Source organism: Diabrotica undecimpunctata, chromosome 8 (assembly GCF_040954645.1).
Source record: "Diabrotica undecimpunctata isolate CICGRU chromosome 8, icDiaUnde3, whole genome shotgun sequence".
In the NCBI taxonomy this organism is placed as follows: Eukaryota; Metazoa; Arthropoda; class Insecta; order Coleoptera; family Chrysomelidae; genus Diabrotica; species Diabrotica undecimpunctata.
In genome coordinates this window covers 51,953,337-51,974,809 of record NC_092810.1, presented here as the reverse complement: position 1 = coordinate 51,974,809, position 21,473 = coordinate 51,953,337, and the positions used below count along the sequence as shown (strand labels likewise).

The window sequence follows — 21,473 nt, the reverse complement described above, 5'->3', positions numbered from 1 at the left end:
ATCATTAATAATTGAATTTTTCTGAAAGTTTAAAAAATACGGAAATATTGGTACATCTTTTCTTAAAAAATTGATACAGTTCACATTGATACTTTTTGTTATTTTCAAGCGGAAATCGATAAAAAGTGCAACCACTTTTACTATTACTGTCGCATTAATAATTACATGTTTACATGTATAATTATATTACATGTATAAGTTATAAAAATCTTACGGTGATGACAAATTTGGCCGATATGTAACCCCCCCCCCCCCCGCCAGTTGCACAGAACGAATAAGCAGGTGTTGTTGACAGTTTGGAACAGTTGTTCCAAACATTATTGAGTTTTTGAAGTTTATAATTGTCATTTTTTGATGAGAGGGAGAACCAGTCCCCAAATACCTACGGAAACAGGACCACCTATACTAGTGGCAGCAATAAGAGCAGCCATAATATCACTAAAAGAGGGGAGAGCTCCAGGACCAGACGGAGTACAGTCTGAATTTCTTAAACTTCTTGATGGTGAATCTTTAAGAATACTATGTACCTAAAATCTTCAATAATATCTATAACACAGGCAATATTCCAAAAGATTGGCTAGTTTCAGAATTTATTACGTTACCAAAGAAACAGGGAGCGAAAAATTGCGGAGAATATAGTAATGAGCCATACACTAAAACTTTTTCTTAAAATTATACATCGCAGAATATACAAGCTATGCGAAGAGAGAATACAAGACACACAGTTTGGATTCATCAAAGGCGTAGGTACGAGAGATGCACTGTTTAGTCCACAGGTATTATTCCAAAGATGCAGAAATATGACTTGCGATATATACACCTGCTTTGTGGACTACCAAAAAGCATTTGACATAGTTAAACGCCGAAAAATGATGGGATGTTCTAACAAAAGTCCAAATAGATTAAGTTAAGTTCGTGTAACCTTCTGGCTAAGGTCTAGTGTTAGGGTTTTCAGGTCGCGCAAGCGCCCCTAGCATGACTTAACGACTACTTTCATAGCCGGGACCGACGGCTTTACGTGCCCTCCGACGCACGGTGGCAGCTCAGATAAATTAGATATTGAAAATTTTGTCGGTGCCGGGATTTGAACCCGGGCCCTCTAGCTTGTTAAGCCAGTAACATAGCCGCTGAGCTACGGCTGCCACCAAATAGATGATAAAGACCGACATACACTACAAAATTTATAATGAAACCAATCAACCACAATAAGAACAAATCTTAAAGATGAACCGACGGACGCGATCCAAATTCTGCGAGGCGTTAGACAAGGATGTATAATTTCACCTATATTATTCAACCTATATTCAAAGGAAATATTTAGTGAAGCCTTGAAAAATTGCGAACATGGAGAACGCCTAAACAACATCCGCTTGCAGATGACACCGTTATTTTTGTACAGTTTAAACAATTTACAGCAATTAATAAACAAAGTAAATGAAGTAAGTGAAAGATTTGGACTACAAGTAAACATATCAAAAACTAAATTTGTGGTCATCAGCAAAAATAAAATTAGAGACGTCCAACTGCTTATCAAGAATACACCAGTGGACCAAGTAAAACAGTTTACCTATCTTGGAACAATAAACGAACACTGGGATCACTCACAAGAAGTAAAATATAGAATGGAGAAGGCTAGAAGTGCATTCAACAACATGGCCAAACTCTTTCAACAGCATGGTCTAGCAATGGGCTCTAGTTTATCTCCATTATTATCCGATATATTTATGGAAGATTTTGAAACAAATATTATTTCTAAACAAAATTTACAACCCACAGTATGGTGGAGATATGTAGATGATGTATTCTCAATATGGCCTCATGGATCAGAGTTGTTGGACGCATTCCTGAATGATATAAACGATAAAGAAGAGACAATAAAATTTACCATGGAAAAGGAATATAATAACACAATACCTTTCCTGGATGTTTTAATCTCTAAGAACGATACTGGATATGAGACTCAGGTGTATAGAAAACCAACACACACCAACAGATATTTTAATTTCAAATCAAATCACAATATTAATATTAAAAAGGAATCATTAAATCCTTATATGATAGAGCCAATGTTAGTTGTTCTAACGAAAATTCGTTCTTAGAGAAAAAACATTTGTTAAAATCTGTTTTATTAAAAAATGATTATCCTTTATCGTTTATAAATAAGGAATTTTCAACAATAGACCGAATAGAACAGAACAACTTAGAACGAGCATACACAAGGAATAATGCAAGGAAAATAACAATACCATACATAAAAGGATTATCAGAAAAACTTAAAAGGATAGGAAATAAGTTCAACATTTCAACAACATTCAAAACAACAAACACATTGAGATCTATTTTGTCTAAAACCAAACCTAACAATGAACAAGAAAGGACAAAGAATTGCATTTATAAAATACCTTGTGAATGCGATCAGTTTTATTTTATTCAAACAGATCATTAAATGTTAGAATAAGTGAACATCAATCTTATATTAAAAATAGAGAATTTGATAAATCTCAAATATGTAAAAACGCATAGGATAATGAACATAGGGTTCAATGGAATGGTTCAAATATAGTCCTAAAAGAAGCGGATGGTAAAAAGAGGTAAATCAAAGAAGCGGCTCTAATTATACTCAATGAGACTAATTGTGTCGCAAATTCTTCGGCAGAATGTAGTAGGATCTGGATATCCATATTAAAAGAGGAAGTTATTAAAAAGAAAATACCAGTATTAGTAAGTCGGTAACATATAGAGGATACATCATTTATGTTTTTTAAATAACAAACATATAAAATCAGAATTTGGTGTTTATTGAAAGTAAACTAAATGCACGACCAAATACTAACCATGTCGGGATAGTATTATGAGGTTTTTTTCCTGGTTTTACCCTGATAAATTACTATGGAATCACTAACAGGAGATTTTTACTGTCATCATGGCATCTGTTTGTCTTTTTAAAGACGAATTACATGCTATGATTTTTTCTGACGGATATTCTCAAGTTAAAGTTGATTTCATGTAACCGAATGAACTATCTTACAAGTAAAGTCGTCCCAGGAACACAACTCAACAATATTGGCAATATCATTTTAAATTCGTCTACTTTAAAATGTATAATGTATGTCTGAATTGTCAATATAAATGAGTCAGATAAAATTAAATTATTAAAAGAATTTTTCACCAAGTAACAAAAAAACAAAATTTGTTTAATTTACTAATGTTTGTATGTTGAGAACCATTTCCGAAATAGAAATTGAAACGTCAATAAACGTACTTTAACCTTTAATTGTGGCTTATTCCCATTTAAATAGTAATTACTTTAACATGCCACAAGAAAATAGCTTCAGAACAATAGTTAATTTATAGTTAATAAAAACGTTTAAATTCAAAAATATTTACGTGTAGTGATTAGATAAAACCCCATCTACTTAAACCTCACATCTGGTTTACTACAACAAAACACAAGCATCATGAGGTTTTTTCGTCATGATTTACTATGGGATCACTAACAGGATCATTTTACCAAAGAATATAGACGCATATAGAAGAACAGTTTAAATGGGCGATTTGGTTACGGTTATTATACTTCAAAACAATTCTTAAGAGGGCGACTGCATAAACTCAAACCGTGGTCGTCGGCTCTTAAAACCATCATGAAAGATATAGTTAGGGGGAAGTGGGAAAGGAGTACGAACGGAGCTATTTATTTAACTTATGCATTCACGCTTAATCAAATTTCGACGCCATTGATCTGCAAACTGTCTTTTATTTGTTTTTTACACAATAAAATCTTTATTTTTAATACATTAAATTGTTAAAGTTTTAATTTTAAAACTTAAAAAGGTATGAAATTTACAATATTCAAAGTATTTATTTTTTTATTACATGTAAATAAAATTTTATAACTTTGAATTAAAAATAGGTTTGTTCCAACACTACGAAAAACCATCACATAACTTTTTATTATACTGTTTTCCCGCCCAAAAATTTACGAAACATTTAAAAAAAAATTCAAAATATATTCAACCAAAAATTTCATTTTCTCAGGACTTTTCAATAAACTTTTTAGAGTATTTTCGAAATTGTTTCATTGAACAATTGTCCTGTTCAAAAAAGTATGCAATGAAACTTTTTATTAAATTTTGAAATTTTCCAATTCGCCGCAACTTCTCAACTTCCATTTAGGCATTCGTATCATAGCCAATGATTAATTGCAGTTCGTTTTTCATGCAATCTCTCACTAACTGTTCCAACTCCCTTGATGGTTGTTCGACATCATCATATGGGAGGTATGCTGATCTGAGAACTATCTCCTTCATAACTCCTTCCTCTATGACCTTCATCTTTACTGTCGTTCAGTCTGTGGAGCAGAGATCACAACCAGTCTTCTGTGTTAAGGTCTTGAATTTGTCTCTTAAGACGGATCCTGATGGTTTCTTCATCAAGCTCTTTCTCGTGGACGCGAGTGAGGACCATGGGGCGCTTGGGCATATTATTTGGATCAATTATATTTCAGTTTGCTCCTTTCCACAGGCCCTCAATAGTCTTTATCACTTCAGTCGTCCATTTCTTTTGTATATTCGTTAACACAGTTCACCACAGGGTCCCTTCGCTAAACGATGTTTTATGGAACTGCACAAGTTCATTTTGACCTCCGATAGGAGCCTCATTAAGTGCTTGCTCCAGTTTGTTAATGATCAAATTTGCTTGAGCCCGATCTAGTTGAATATCAGGATGGTGTCTGTGTGCTACCACCGTTCTGAATACTTTTACCACGGTGCTTTATGACCAAGTTTGCTCGTTAGAGCCCCTTGGATTCTTAGCAACTCTGTTACGAGGGGTGTGATGGTATTCTCCCGAAGTATCTTTTTATCGTCGGGTGTTGATGATTTGGTTTTCTTGGGATTTGCTATGGTCCATGTCCCATCAGCCATTTTTGCCTTTTTTCAAATCTTCCTTTGTTGAGCTTTAGTAAGGCGATATTTGAGACTTACTTATTTATTTTTTTTTTTTACTTAAAAATCCGAAATTATAGTTCACAATTTCGAATTTTCAAATTGTAAAAAATAATTCTTTTTTGTATGTGTTAAAAAGCAATTCTAGAGTACTAACAACAGCAGGAATTGTTTTTTTGATCGAAACACAATTTTTTGAGCTTTCTCTCTCCTTGATTGAGTTTTAATTAATTTCATGTATAGTTTTTAAGAAGAGACTTTTAATTATATTATTTGTAAATTTGTACATATTTAAATTTAAAATTTGAATTTGAATAATATTTTTTCTAAAAAGATTCATTTATTAAGTTAAAATAATATTTTATTTTCTTCTAAAAATTTAATGTTATTCTACGACCACGCGGCATCTACATATAAAAATATTTTAAGTTGCATTTGTTGCCCCACTCTTTCTTATTTTAGAAGCAGGAATAGCGCTGACACGACCGCTCTCTAGTGGTACAAATAAGGAACTAAAATCATGATCAATTTCTCATTGTTTTGTGTATAATCTTTGCCGACGCTAAAAAATGACAGTGAAAGATTCTTTTATATACGTCTATATTCTTTGATTTTACTGTCATCATTGCAAGTAGTTGTCTTTTTAAAGATAAATCACATGCTATGATTTTTTTACGGGTATTATTAAATTAAAGGTAATTTTATATAACCGATACCATAAATGTAATAGATGAGATAGTGAAAGAATGTAAGAAAACATTCAAGAAATACTGCATCGGTTGGAACAGAATGCAAATGATAAATGCTGAGATGTGTATATTTGCAGACGACATAGTATTAATTGCGGAAACTGCAGAAAAACTGAAATACAACTTAGAGAAATGGAACCTAGAAGCAAGCAAATACAACTTAAACGTAAACAAAGAGAAGACTCAAATAATGAAAATATCAAGGAAACAAGGGACGGAAGATCAAATAGAAGTAATGATAGACCAACAAAAAATAATACAGACAAATTCATACAAATACTTAGGAACAGTAATCAACAACAAAGGAGACATCGAGGATGATCTTAACAACAGAATGGAAAACACAGGAAAACTATTCCAAGCACTAAATAGAGGATTCCTTAATAACAAAGAAATATCAACAAAGACCAAGATGACAATATACAAAACAATATATAGACCTACAGTGACATATGGAGCAGAAAATTGGATATTAAACAAAAGACAGAGCAGAATTCAGGCAGCAGAGATGAAATACCTCAGAAGAACGATAGGAGTAAAAAGAACTGATAGAATCAGAAATGAAGAAATAAGAGAAAGACTCAAAATCAAACCGATACTCGAGTCAATCAAAGAGAAAAAATTGGCATGGTTCGGACATCTAACCCGGATGGACAATAATAGACAAGTTAAAAGAGTGTGGGACGCCAAACCAATAGGGAAGAACAGAAGAGGAAGACCCATTAAAGAATGGAACAGTGACATCTCGCAGATACTACAGAGTAAGGGTAAGACTTGGCAGGAAGCAACACAGATGGCATCCAATAGGAAGGAATGGAGAAAGTTCGTTAAGAGCTAGGACACCTCAAAAGACCGTCAAATAGTGTAATGTAATGAATTGTATTTTAAACGGCCCAACACCGAAAGGTACAAATGGGTCTACTGATTAAGTAAGTAAGTTATATAACCGAAATTTTCCAATACAGTATCTTTCAATAAAGTCGTCCCAGGAACGCAACTCAAAAATATGGATATCATTTTAAACTCATCTAATTTAAAATGTATAATATATGTCTAAATTGTCAATATGAATCATCGGATAAAATTAAATTATTAGAATTTTTTTACCAAGTAAGAAAAAAGAAAATTTGCTTAATTTATTAATGTTTTGTATTTTGACAACGATTTCCAAAGTGGAAATCGAAACGTCAAAATAAACTTATTTTAAAATTAAAATAAATTGTGGCTTATTTCCAATAAAAACAGTATATTGTATTAAGATGCCACAAGAAAATAGCTTCAGAACAATAGTAAGAAAAAGCAAACAGTAAATAATAAAAAAATTCAAATTAAAAGATATTTACCTTAAATTTTTTCACTGTTCGAAAAGTCTTTTTGCATATGGAACACTTTCTATGTATCAGTTCATGTTTTTTCAAAGTATTCGGCAATAAAGCTGCATCGCATATATTACACAACACAAGAGACTCCCCAGTATAAGGTATTAAAAGATTGTCATTTACAGAATTCACAGGTGTGTTAGATATAGGTGATGTTTTTATATGAATTGAATCATTATTTATATCCATTGGAGATCCAATTTCTAGTTTGACAGGTTCAGTAGTATTGCCCATTGTTCTTCGCCTTGTAAGTTTAGGTGTTGATGGGATAGTTTCTAAAATGTGTTTGTTAACTGACTCGCTACTTTTTAAATGTGGTGTTATTTTGTAAGAGTTATTTGGATGGATCATGTGCTTATTCACATTATTAACTAGTTGTAGTGATTTTAGATATTCTTCTTTAGAATCTTCTAGTTTTCTCTTTTTGAGTTGAAAGTTATCTATCTGCATACATACAGAATTAAATGGCATTTCATTGTAAAGTTTATTATCAACATCCATAGTATCAGGTTCAGTTTGAAGAGCTACACTTGAAGTACAATTTTTCGCTTGAATACCTATTTCCACAGTACCAGGTTCAGGTCGAACAATTGCATTTGAATTACAATCCTCCCCTTGAATACCTATATCCGTAGTATAACGTTCAGTTTGAATAGCTACAGTTGAATTACAATCTTTAACTTGAATACCTACATCTTTAGCCAAAAGTTTGGATCGAACAGCTACACTTGAACTACAATTTTTCACTTGAATTCCTATGTCCATAGTACAATATTCAGTTTGAACAGCTACAGTTGAATTACAGTTTTCAGTTTGAGCAGCTACATTTGAATTACAATTTTCAGTTTGAGCAGCTACAGTTGAAATACAATTTTTCACTTGAATACCGATACTAGTCTTCTGCATAGGCCAATTTTTAATTGAACTAGCGTTGTCACAGTGTTTTGTTAAATCTTGTCGCCGATCCTTTATCCAGTTAGCTAGAGATGATATATCTTCACAAAAATTATATAAGCTGTTATTTTTCGGTTGTATTACTGGCGTTTTGTGTTTTTGCTGCATATTTCTTTTTTTCAGGAAACCCTAAAAAGTCAGTAGAATTAATAATTAAATGATGAAATATAAAAACTTATTATATATTATTATAAAGGGGGTAAAGTACATTAGAATTGCTCAGAGTTCTTAGACATGATGGTAACTTAACAATATTATTGGGGGTCTTCCAATGACGCACGAAAAATTCATAATTTCATAAACAAAATATTATGAAGTGATTTATTTATAGTTTTTATTGGAAATTAACCACAATTTTTGTTTACAATATGTTTATTTTGACATTTCGATTTAGACCGTCGTGAGACAGGTTAGTTTTACCCTACTGATGACTCGTCGTTGCGATAGTAATCCTGCTCTGTACGAGAGGAACCGCGACATTTGGTTGACGCACTTACTCGAGCGGGTAATGGTGCGAAGCTACCATCCGTGGGATTATGCCTGAACGCCTCTAAGGCCGTATCCTTTTTAGTCAAAGGCGGCAACGATATCTCTTGGAGTTCCGAGAGTCGAAAGGCTCAAAACAATGTGACTTTACTAGGCAATCGTGGTTCGCTACGATCGTCGCACGAGCCCTTATTTCCGTTGAGATTATCGGTTTACGGTGGGATCGATCCTTGCCAGTAGACCAAATCTTTAGACGGACGAACATGGGTATTATAATCTTTTCGATGTTGGAACTCGGAATAGTCTATCTCAATGTTTGCATAATTATGAGTGTTTTAAAAGCAAATAAGTAGTTAGTGATTGTGATTAAACGCATAGAAATAAATGAAAATGATAAACATATACTTTACACAGTGAATACTAGAAAAAAAAAATAAGTAAAGGCTCGGGCACCTAGAGCGTCATCTGTCGTGGCACTCAGCGATATCTGAACGAGGCCGACGAGCGATCTACTTGTATTACACAGTATAGCATCATACCAGTCACTTAAAGAAAGATCTATCGCAGCGAGCCAGTCATTATCGCTTTTCCGGGCGATACCGTTGTACAAAATTGCAGATTTATCGAGCAATCAGTTTGGTAAAAATGAATTACTCATTGAAATTTGCTCATTTACGATCGCTGCATTGCATATTGTACACAACAGAAGAGACTCCCCAGTACTTACTTACTTAATCGTTGCCGCTGCCCGCCGCGACAGATCGGGTCCTGTGTGAAATAGCCTTAAGCGGCCCACATACGATACGATCTGTCGTCCAAGTAGTGTCTGGGGTCTAGGGAGACTGAGACCTCGGAAGCCCTATCTATATTTATTTTAATAGAGAAACAAGTAGACAGTTAAAAATTGAGTAAAAGAGTGCAGAGTGTCGAGTTCTATGTATTATGTTTAAGTGTACATTGGCTAATACCGAGGGACAATTAATAACGTTGTTGCAGCTCTCAACCTGCGGTTCTTCAATGTAGCAATGTTAAATTGAGACATTATTATAGAATAATCTATGAAATAATTTTCAGTATTTTTTATATTAATATGTGCTTTAAAAGCTAAAGATCTTAGAAACTTCCTCTGAACGCTCTCCAATCCATCAATGTATACTTGATGAAATGGGGACCAACAACAGAGCAGTATTCAAGACCTGAGCGTACCAGTGAGCAATACAATAATTTGAGTACAATAGGTGAGAGATCATGACTATTACGATAAATAAAACGATAAATAAAGATTACGAAATCCTGTTTCCTTAATTTTAAGAAAATGGCTTCTAAATGTCAATGCACAATCCAATAATACACCCAAATCTCTTATCTCAGTAACTGAATCCAAGAGTACATCATTAAGAACATATCTATTAGCTATTAGATTATTTATACGACCAAATGAAATACAAGGACATTTAGTTGGATTTAAGCTTAAACCATTTTGTTTTGACCATAAACATATATTATTTACATCATCTTGCAGGAGATCTCTATCCGATTTATTATGTATACAACGAAACAACTTAAGATCATCAGCAAATAGCAGGAAGTTTGAGTTTTTAATAGCCTTACCAATATCGTTAATGAACAAGTTAAAAAACAAGGGACCACAATGAGACCCTTGTGGTACACGAGAATAATGAAATTCTTTTGAAATATAATTGTTATTACGAACTTGCTTTGTACGTCCCATCAGAAAACTTTTAATCCAATTAACAATGGGGTCACCAACTGAATTTTATTCTCAAATGTACCCAACAAGTATTCTTGGTAATTAACAAGGTTTGTTACTGTTGACTTCCCTTTAGAAAATCCATGTTGTTCATCAATAATTATGTTTCTGCAAGTCCAGGTGAGATTTATCGATACCAATTTATCAAGAAGTTTCAGGATTGCTGATTGAATAGTTATACCTCTATAATTGTTAACGCACTCGCGATTGCCAGATTTATAGATAGGCGTAAGAAAACTATTTTTCCAATATTGTGGAAATACAGATAATGACAATGATAAATTGAAAATTTGTTGTAAAGGTTTACAAAGGGAAAAAATACAGTTCTTAATAAGTGCTGCAGGTATACCATCAGGCCCTCAAGAATATGTAGTTTTTAAACTCATAATCCTCTCGAAAACATCGGTCAGACTAAACTTCAGAATCTGAAAATCCACACTATAGTCCAATTTAAAATTAGGTACATTATACTCACTATTATTATATGTACCTGAAAAATAACTGGCAAAAAGATTGACTATTTCATCACCATTCTGAGCTATTACATCCCCTCCTTTATTAGACATTACATTAGGATAAGCACTAAACCCACGTGTAGTACTAACATACCTCCAAAAAGAGTGGGGATTACTTGAAAGATTTGATTGATTTTTTCCTTAACCTTTCCCTTAACACCGAAAATTCCTCATATGACTTGCCTGATGCTTTAAAATTCCCGTGAGCTATTTTTTTCTGTATGACAAGCTCAATTAATTCTCGCAAAAACCAAACTGGAAAGTTTAATGATTTAAACCGTTTGATAGGAACAAACATATTGAGGGCATCATATAAAATATGGTAAAAATTTTCTAAGCAGCAATTTATCTCTGATTCATCTAATACCTTGTTCCAAGGAATTGAGGCTAAATATTCATTTAAAACTTGATAATTACATTTTTTAAAATCATGATAGAAGACATCATATTTAAGAAACAAATTTAAATTGGCTGCATGTAACAATATAGTATAAGCTGACTGATGTTGCGAAGTATTCAATAGAATATCAGTTGAAATCGACACAACTGCATCCCTCTGAGTACAGAAAACTAGATCTAAAAATTTATTATTAAGGTTAGGCAAAGTATTTACTTGTGACATATTTTGAAAATTGTAGCAAGTACAAATAATATTTGCTGGAGAGTGATGCGGACACTCAACTGTAACACCATTACTAAGATTATCCCAGGATGCTTCAGGTAGGTTGTAGTCACCACAAATACAGAATTCACAATCACTGAATCTATCCGCTAAGTCCAACATACAGGTGGAATACTCCTCATATACTGACCCAGATGACCGTGGAGGAAAGTACACTGCACCAATGACTAACTTTTTTGTGCCACACAATGAGGGCTATGATGTATCGTTTATGTGAAATAATTACATGCTGTAAACTCAGATTTTAACACATTTATGTAAAAATTTTCAAATCGGTATGATGTAAGAACTACGTATAACGGGTTGCCTACCTTGATATGTAATTTATCTATATGTAAATGTAATTTTTAAGCTGTCTAAAATTAGGTGCCGTTTTCGCTCTTAGTTAGGTTATGTTATTGTATGTAATTTGTGGAAACAAGTTACTATTTTTTTTATAATTATAATAAAATAAACTAATGGCTTCAATTAAAAAGAAAACAACCAAGAAACAATTGTAAGTGATGTTAGACTTCATAAAAATAAATAGTGCTTACTGGCAAAATAGTCAAGGAAGGCTAAGAAAGTAGCCCAATTGTGAGAGGAATTTGCTATCATGGTAAATACAGTAGATGGTGGCCCTAAAAAAACAGGAGAACAATGAAGACATGTAAGAAGATTAATTTCTGTTACTATCAAATTTAATAAATGCTAAATTTTTAGGTGTTCAATGAGTGGAAGATTTTGCAACTCATTTCAAAGATTCATCTTGGGGAGCCCCAGATTATAAATACATTGGAGTTTAAAAGTAAAGATTAATTATTGATGTATTATGTTTATTATGGTGTATAATATTTTTCAGAAGGAAAAGGAAGTCAACCTGTAAAAATTCAAAATGCAATAGTTTTATTTAAAATTCTATAAACATATCCTTTATAAAATTATATCTCAATTATGGAATAAACTGAATATAAACATTTTTATTTAACAATTTTATAACTCAAAATTTTTTAGCCACTTTGTAATATGTTTCAGATTTTTTGTTTTGTCTTCATCTTTGTGTTATTCTTTTTGATTTTGTAACTAATTGTAACATAAATACCTACATATCATTATGAAATATACTAATTATAAACACTTTTATTTAAAAACTTGTTTTTTTTTATTTTACAACACCGAAGTTTGCAGCAATAATACTTCTTCATATTCTCTAAGGGTTATGAGCACATTTGGACCATTTTGTAATATATTTTAGTTTGTTTTACCATTATCATTAGTCAACATCAATGCAACACAGGAATATATGTTTCCAGCTTTAACAAGGCTATAATGTAAAACTCTGTGCTTGTGCAAATAATTCTTTAGGACAATCCTCCATTCACCCTTGTGTCTACCAACTCTTCTGTACATTCTAACTCCAATAGATTTTAAATCATCGTTAAATTGTCTTGATACCTAAGTCTTGGTTTTCTTCTGGTTTATTGTCCCATCAGCCCTCTTCTGTTAAAAACCTTTCCGACTGTTGCACCTACCTCTTGCCTGATGAAATGCTCTGCTCTATCCATGTAAGGTATGCTACCTTAATGAATTTTATGTCAGGTTCTATACAACCCAAAGTTGTAATGCTTGTGCTACAAACCTTGTTCTTTGTAGTAGTATATTTTAGGTGTATTTGTAGGTTTACTTTGTGGTATATTTTAGGTTTGCGTTAATTTTTGAAATTGTATTCTTTACTTGTATGTTTTAATTTTCCAAGGGTTTTAACAAATTTTGGACTACTTTTTAATATATTTTAAATTTGTTTATTTTAAACTTTTTGCAATTAATTGTAACATACGGATTTTATGTTTTTAAACATTTTTATTTAACAATTTTATAACATAAAGTTTGTATAAATATAAATCATATAAGTATAAAATAAACTGAGGATAAACATTTTTATTTAAATATTTTATAACATAACATTTGCAGCGATAACACTTCTTTATATTCTCTAAGGGTTTTCAAAACTTTTGAGCCAGGTTGTAATATATTTTTATTTTGTTAGTGTTGTGTCATTTTTGTAATTAATTGTAACATACATGATTTATGTTTTTGTTTTTAACAATATATAAACATTTTTAATTTAATGTTATAATACAGTGTGCAGCAATATAATATCTTCGTATTATCTAAACAGTTTTAAAAATTTTTGAGCCACTTAGTAATATGTTTTAGATTGTTAAAATTATATTACTAAACTATATTTGATTATAAAACTATGTCACTATTTATCATTGTGAAATAAATAAATTATGAAAATATTAATAAATTTTTGTTTCACTACACAAAGTTTGCAGCATTCTTTGATATGACAGAACCGAAAATAACGTTTTATGTAATTTTCTGCTGTGGCTTGGTCATTTTACGCATAGCAACGCAGGGCATGATACATCATACCGTTTTTACACATTATGTTTTGAGAACTGTAATCTGATGTACGTTTTCTGAATTTTACACTAGTATGTAATTATTTACGTAAATGATACATCATAGCCCCCATTACCTGTGTAAAAACGTGTTCCACAGAGGAATCGAGGCCTAACCAACATTGAAGTAAGACGCTTATGGACAGCAATAAGAACACCACCACCACGAGTCTTTGAACTAGTTTGAGGGTCCCTGTCATGTCTATACATATAGACATGACAGTATATATATATATATATATATATATATATATATATATATATATATATATATATTGTTATGATGTGTTTTTTGTTTGAATGATGAGCAATGAGTATTTTTAATAATATAATATATAGGGTTTTTATCGCGGTTCTCAAAGAATTAGCTTGTAAGTACTTTTTTTAATTATCTTTATTATAACTATTATGAAACACACATATATATCTAACCTAGCCAATGTAAATTAAAATAAACTATCTTTAAATTGATGTTCTTATAAAACTAATTAAATTCTATAGACAATGTTAAACTTAAACAAACTATCTTCAAAATTGAAATTGTTATAACACTAACTAAATTATATTAACAAAATGTTGTACCTTTCTTTCACTGAGATGCCTAAATGAACTGTTTTCCACTATATATATTCTAATCACCACTGAATGTCTTCGTACTTCTGTTATCCTTGTTTTTGTGAAATTACTTTTTCCAATTATCAGCTTCTACCAATTTAAGATATAGTTTTCTTCACCAGCATTTATACACCACCAAGCAAACCAACAAACACCATTTATATTTATTCTTCTTTTCAATATACCAATATCCAATTATTATAAGTTGATTTATACTAATCTCCAATCATAATATAATTTTAATTCCTTCCAATGTCCATCCAATATTCTTCTAATATACTTTTATAATCTTCAATAATTATTTGTGTATAATTATAAATGTGCATTAAATATATGCATAATTTTTAATCTTCATTTAACTCACTATATTAAACAATTGGACTATCTCCAACTAACTTTCATATTTCTTATTAAACTGCTTGACTGACTTACTAAAACTGTGAACAATTGACTTCACTAACTAATCTACTAACTTTCATAATAAACTGCTTGACTTCTGACTAAAAACTTCCCTCTTGAATCCAAATCACGGGTATTTATATCCTTTTTGATATTCCAGAACCATCTGGTAAGAAATCATGTTCTATTTAGTTCTATTAAATACTTGTCTGAATTTTCTGGAACAAACCATTTCGCAAACATGGCCATCTCCGGAGATCCAGAGAATTCCATTCTTTTCTATTAATAATTTTGTTTACATTTAGGCTTTTCAGATCAGAATATATAATTAAATTAGTAACTTAACATTCTAATTTAATAAAATACACATTTCAAACAATATATTATTATAACCCCACTTTATATTCCTAAAAATTTCCTAAAATGTCACTGGGAGACAGAGTTTGTATAGTTGGTTGCCTAGTCACATGGCTCACTCAAACATATCTACCACATTACAATTACTAAAATACAACTTTTTACAATTATTATATGCTAATTTATTAAAAATGCCCTCACATAAATATATTTTTATTAAATTCTCTAGTATATAACTTATTTAAAACAACCAAATATCTAATATTATGTAGTATATAACTTATAAATTATTTTCTATAAACCCTAATTGTCACAATACCCCAAAAATAATATTTAAAATAAATAATTTACTTATTATTTTTTTAAATATTAATTTTCTCATACCTTATTAAATTTAATAAATTAATAATTCAATTTTTTTTTTATTATTTAAAATGTGTTAAATACATCCCTGTTCGCTGTCTATATCAAAGCAGAGAACAACGGAGCACAGTTCGGCTATTCTATTCTATGATCAAACTGTCATGTCAAATGGGGCAATGGATGCGATATCAGAGAATAAAATATAACCTTAATTAAAAATATAATCGATATGGTGTTCTGTTTGTTTATAGACAAAATCTAGGAATTATTTCCATTCAAAATAACTTTCATCAATATAAATTGGTAAGTTTTTCCACTTTATTATATTAGAAAGACATTTTTATAGCAATTATAGTATCAATTTTGTGTCTAACCCCAAATTATGATTTTTAGGGTACAAATTAATTTCCATATATACATATACAAAATTCAACAAGTATGATGTCAAATTGATTCAAAATAATGAAATCTACCATCTACCATTTAACAAATCAAGTCTATTGAATAAAATGGATATATCAGTAAGTTATTAGTGTTATTATATTTGTGTTAAAGGTATAGAAATCATTATTCAATCTCTTCATGATATTGAAAAATGTCGTTGATATGTCTATGCCTCTTAGTCTGTTCTCTGCATCTATTAACACATAACTATTTAGTCCATTCTGATTTTCAATTGTATATGGACCTTCAAACATTGGTTGAAATTTCTTACAACGATTTTCTTTAACATTACTTTTTCTAAGTGAACGAATTAACACTAGGTCTCCTTTTTGAAATGTGATTGGTTTTTTTATATTTCGATTTTGTCTTCTGATATATTTTTCAGCTTTCCTCCTAATTCGGTTATTCACTTTCTGCATTACTTGTTCTAACATATCCTGATTATATTCACTAATCCACTTTCTGTTTCCTATATGGCCAAACATTAAATATTCTGGTACTTCCTCTGTATTCAAATTATGTGTATTATTTAAAAAATACTCTACTTGTGGTATATGTTGCTGCCAAGTTTCGTGTTGATTTTGGCACAGTATCCTTAAATATTTTATAACTTCTTTAATATATCTTTCTGCAGGATTTGCCTGAGGATGTCTGATACTTGTAAAATGAATGTTGATTCCCTTTTTCTCACAAAATGTCCGAAATTTTTGGTTGTTAAAATATGTAGCATTATCTATTATGCAATTTCTAAATGGTCCTATTTCTTCGAAAAATTGATTAATATATAATTTTAATGTTTTAACATTTGTTCTAGAGCAGGGATATAGTTTAATAAATTTTGTATATAAATCAACTATCACTAGTATATGCTTTTTTCCTGTTGGACTGAGAACTAAATTTGAAATAAAATCCATGGAAACTGTATTTAGTTTTTCATATACAACATTAGATTTATATGTGTTCTGGTTTTTGAAATTCTTTTCTTTGTTTAGTTGACATATTGGGCATTGGGTAGTAATTTCTTTTGCTATACTTATGTCATTCTTTGCAAAATAATTGTCCCTAAATAGCATCCATAGCTTTCTTGAACCAATATGCATATAATTGTTATGTAAATTTTTCAATATTTTCTTTGCTAAAGTTCTAGTTATTACATATACTTCTATGCCATTTATTATTTTATAATAAACTCCATCTTTCTTAAGGACTTTTTGTTTTTCACTCAAATTGATCTGATCTCTTATAATTTCTTCTCTAGAATATAATCCAGTACTGTCTACTAATTGATTTAATCCAATTTTTATTGTTCGCTGCCCTTTTTGTGATGTATTTTCTAACCTTGATAAAGCATCTGCCACTATATTGGATTTTCCAGAAATGTATTTGATTTCAAATGAGTATTCACTCAATATTAGACTCCACCGATGTATTCTACTGTTTCCATATTTGTTATTTAATATAGACGTTAAAGCTTGATGATCTGTTTCTATTGTAAATTCATTACCCAACAAATAAAATCTTAATTTTGTGACACAGTGTATTATACTTGCTAGTTCTAATTCTGAAACTGAGTAACCCTTTTCATGTGGCTTTGTAATTCTTGAAATGAATTGTATTGGGTATTCGACCCCATCATGTATTTGTAATAATACCCCTGATAATCTCTCTATTGATGCATCTGTTCTTAATATGAATGGCTGTGTGTAGTCAGGATAGTATATTTTCAAATTTGACAGAAAAATTTTTTTAATTTCTTGGAATGCTAGTTCTCTTCTCTGATCCCATCTCCATTTTACACCTTTTCTCAGTAGTTCAAGTAATGGAATTTCTTTTATACTTAGATCTGGTATCATCCTTTTATAATAATTAATTATTCCAATAAATCCTCTTAAAGTTCTTAAATTGTGTGGTGTTTTATATTCCTGAATGACTTGTGTCCGTTCTGGATCCATTTCGATTCCCTTAGTGTTAAGTTTATAACCTAGATATATGACTTCTTTTTGAAAAAATGTACATTTTTCTTGATTTATTTTTAGTCCAACTTTGTCTAATCTATTTATTATAATTTTTAGGTGTTTCTCATGATCTTCAGCCGTTTTAGAAAAAATTAATATATCATCAATGTAGTGAATTACAAAATGTTCATATTGATCCAAAATATGAAGACATCTACATAGAGCACTGCAAGATGATTGAAGTCCAAATGGTACTACTTTGAATTGATATACTACTCCATCTATCTGAAATCCTGTATACTGTCTACTTTTTCTTTCTAGAGGTATTAACCAGAAACTATGCTGTAAATCGATTTTAGTGAAAAATGACATTCCTGTAATTCTTCCTAATATTCCATCTATACTCATTGGTGCTTCAAATTGCTTTTCAGTAATCTTGTTAATATTCCTTGCATCCAAACATAACCTGATTTCACCTGATCTTTTTCGTACTACTACTATGGGGTTAATAAAACGTGTGTCTGCCTTCTCAATGATCCCATCTTCTAACATATTATTAATTGTTTTGTTTACTTCTTCTCTGTATTTATATGGTATTGGGTATGATTTTGTTTTAAAATCTTTTTCTTCTTTAACTTTTATACTATGGATATAATTTTGTGCAATTCTATTTTCTTTATTGACAAGTCCCTTGTGTTGCTGCAATATGGAAATGACTATTGATTTATATTCTTCAGGGCAATTTAAAACTTTTATCATATCTTCTTCTTTACAAATAAAATTATTCTTCATTATGTACTCATTATTCCTTGCTTCCAATTTTACGCACTCCGCCTCGTAGGCATCCATCTGCTTAAAATTTCCATTCCTTAAATATTCACTACAATAATTATTCTTTACATTCTTTTGGGACATTTACCTATCATCAAAATACATTTCTTCTTCATAAACATCATTATTTTCTTTTAATAATATCCTATCAACTCTTATTCCTTCTTCTACCTCATCTTTCTGCATAAATTTAATTATTTGCCCTTCCAAAGTTACCATTTTTTCTTCAAAATCTATCTTTACTTTCTTCTTTTCCAATTCATCATTTCCCATTAATATATCAACACATAAATCCTTGACAATAAATCCTTGCATATGAATTTCTTTATTAAGAATATTAATTTTAAAATTGGCTAGTTTATCAATTTCACCCAGAAGGTTTTTCATAATAGCAATGGCCTAACTTGTAATTCAGAAAGTTTACTGCACAAAATTTTGATTATTAGAATTGTCAGATTGTATCTGACCACTTGGATCTGATGTACTATGTCTTTCCCTACTATGACTTCTACTCACATTTTCTTGCCTTGTACGATTTCGTTCCCTGTCTTCGCAGCTCCTATTCCTTCGAACACAATTTACCTGTCTGTTATAGTTAGGTCGCTCTGTATTTCTTCTATTGTTAAAATCTTGCCTATTATTATTAGTACTGTTATTAAAATGTTGTCTATTATAATTACTGTTATTATTATTAAAATTTTGTAAATTATTACCATATCTATTATATGATTGTCTATATTGTTGATTATCATTTTTATTATATTGAAAGTTATTATTGTTTTTTCTGTTGTTATTATTACTTGTCATATTGCCTCTTTGTATTCTTTGAATAAAATTAATAAAACTATCTATTGTTTGAATATTTTGTACAGTTACGGTTTGCACAACATCAGCATCAAAATGTCTAGATACATTTAAGACTGTTTCATCCTCTCTAAGTGGTGGTTCTAAATATTTTGCAACTGTTATCAATTTCAATGCATAATCTACCATATTTGATTTTAAATTTTGATTATACTTTCCAAAATATAGAATTTCTCTAAACTTTGCTTGCTCTAATTCACCCCAATAATAATTTAAAAATTTATTTTCAAATGTTTGAAAGTTATCTAAATCATTTTCAATACTAGCAAACCAAGTTGCTGCATTGTCATTTAATGTCATTCTAATATAATCTTTAATATCATTAATATTATTCACAAATCTTAATTTATGTTTTAAACTATTTATGTATACTCTAGGATGCAAATTTTTTATATTACCAGAGAATTTAATCCCAGTCTCATTTGTTAAATTTAAGTAAGGTCTCCCTATGTCTCTCATTTGTGAAATATCATCTATTCTCTGTTCCACATTTCTTATTTGATTACTATTTATTTGGATATTTTGTTGTATATCGTCTAATTTTTCTTCTGCGTTTCTCCTGTCTTCGTTAATTTTTACTTCTAAGTTACATTTCTGTAACTCTATTTTCTGTTCTATATCTATCTTATTATCTTGAATAATCCTCTTTACTTCTGTCCTCTCATTTTCTATCCTTTTCTTGTAGTCATTCCGTATATTTTTTATTTCATTTGCTACTTTTTTCCTGCATGTTCCAGTTTTTTATCCATTTGTTTTTCTATTTGTTTTACAATTTTATTATTATTATCTTCTATTTTCTTTTCTAATTTTCTATAATTCTCTTCCAATTTCTGTTCCATTTTTTTCATGTCTTCTTTGACTTCTTTTGAATTCTCTTCCAATTTTTTTATGTCTTCTTTGATTTCTTTTGAATTCTCTTCTATTGTCTTGTTCATCTGCATCATTAATGACATCAAAGCTGCCATATTGACATTTTCCTCTCTTTCTGGATTCATTTCTGCAGTATCTTGTGGAACTTGAACTAAACTCTCCTCTTGTATAGGTTGTGTTTCTACTTCCACATCTTCTTCATTCTTTTTGCTTCTTGTACCTTTCTTTCCTTGAGACATTTTGAGACTTTACTTGTTCAAATATAATTAAAATTAAAATCTATACTTTTTCTTTCTACTGATAATTAATTTAATTATATGAGAGCACTTATCTTCCCAAACTAATTCTTTTAAATAGAGAGCCACCGCGTTGGGTGCCAAATTGTTATGATGTGTTTTTTGTTTGAATGATGAGCAATGAGTATTTTTAATAATATAATATATAGGGTTTTTATCGCGGTTCTCAAAGAATTAGCTTGTAAGTACTTTTTTAAATTATCTTTATTATAACTATTATGAAACACACATATATATCTAACCTAGCCAATGTAAATTAAAATAAACTATCTTTAAATTGATGTTCTTATAAAACTAATTAAATTCTATAGACAATGTTAAATTTAAACAAACTATCTTCAAAATTGAAATTGTTATAACACTAACTAAATTATATTAACAAAATTTTGTACCTTTCTTTCACTGAGATGCCTAAATGAACTGTTTTCCACTATATATATTCTAATCACCACTGAATGTCTTCGTACTTCTGTTATCCTTGTTTTTGTGAAATTACTTTTTCCAATTATCAGCTTCTACCAATTTAAGATATAGTTTTCTTCACCAGCATTTA

General features: G+C 30.4%; 1 protein-coding gene across 1 annotated transcript in view; it reads right to left on the bottom strand.

Moving 5' to 3' along the window:
• The window catches only part of LOC140447540 (uncharacterized), a 41,929-nt gene that overhangs the window by 5,999 nt on the left and 14,457 nt on the right, over window positions 1–21,473 (bottom strand). Inside the window, exon 3 of the mRNA XM_072540245.1 lies at window positions 7,036–8,154. Within this exon, the coding sequence (XP_072396346.1) occupies window positions 7,036–8,154 (1,119 nt within the window). The remainder of the gene's footprint in view (window positions 1–7,035; window positions 8,155–21,473) is intronic.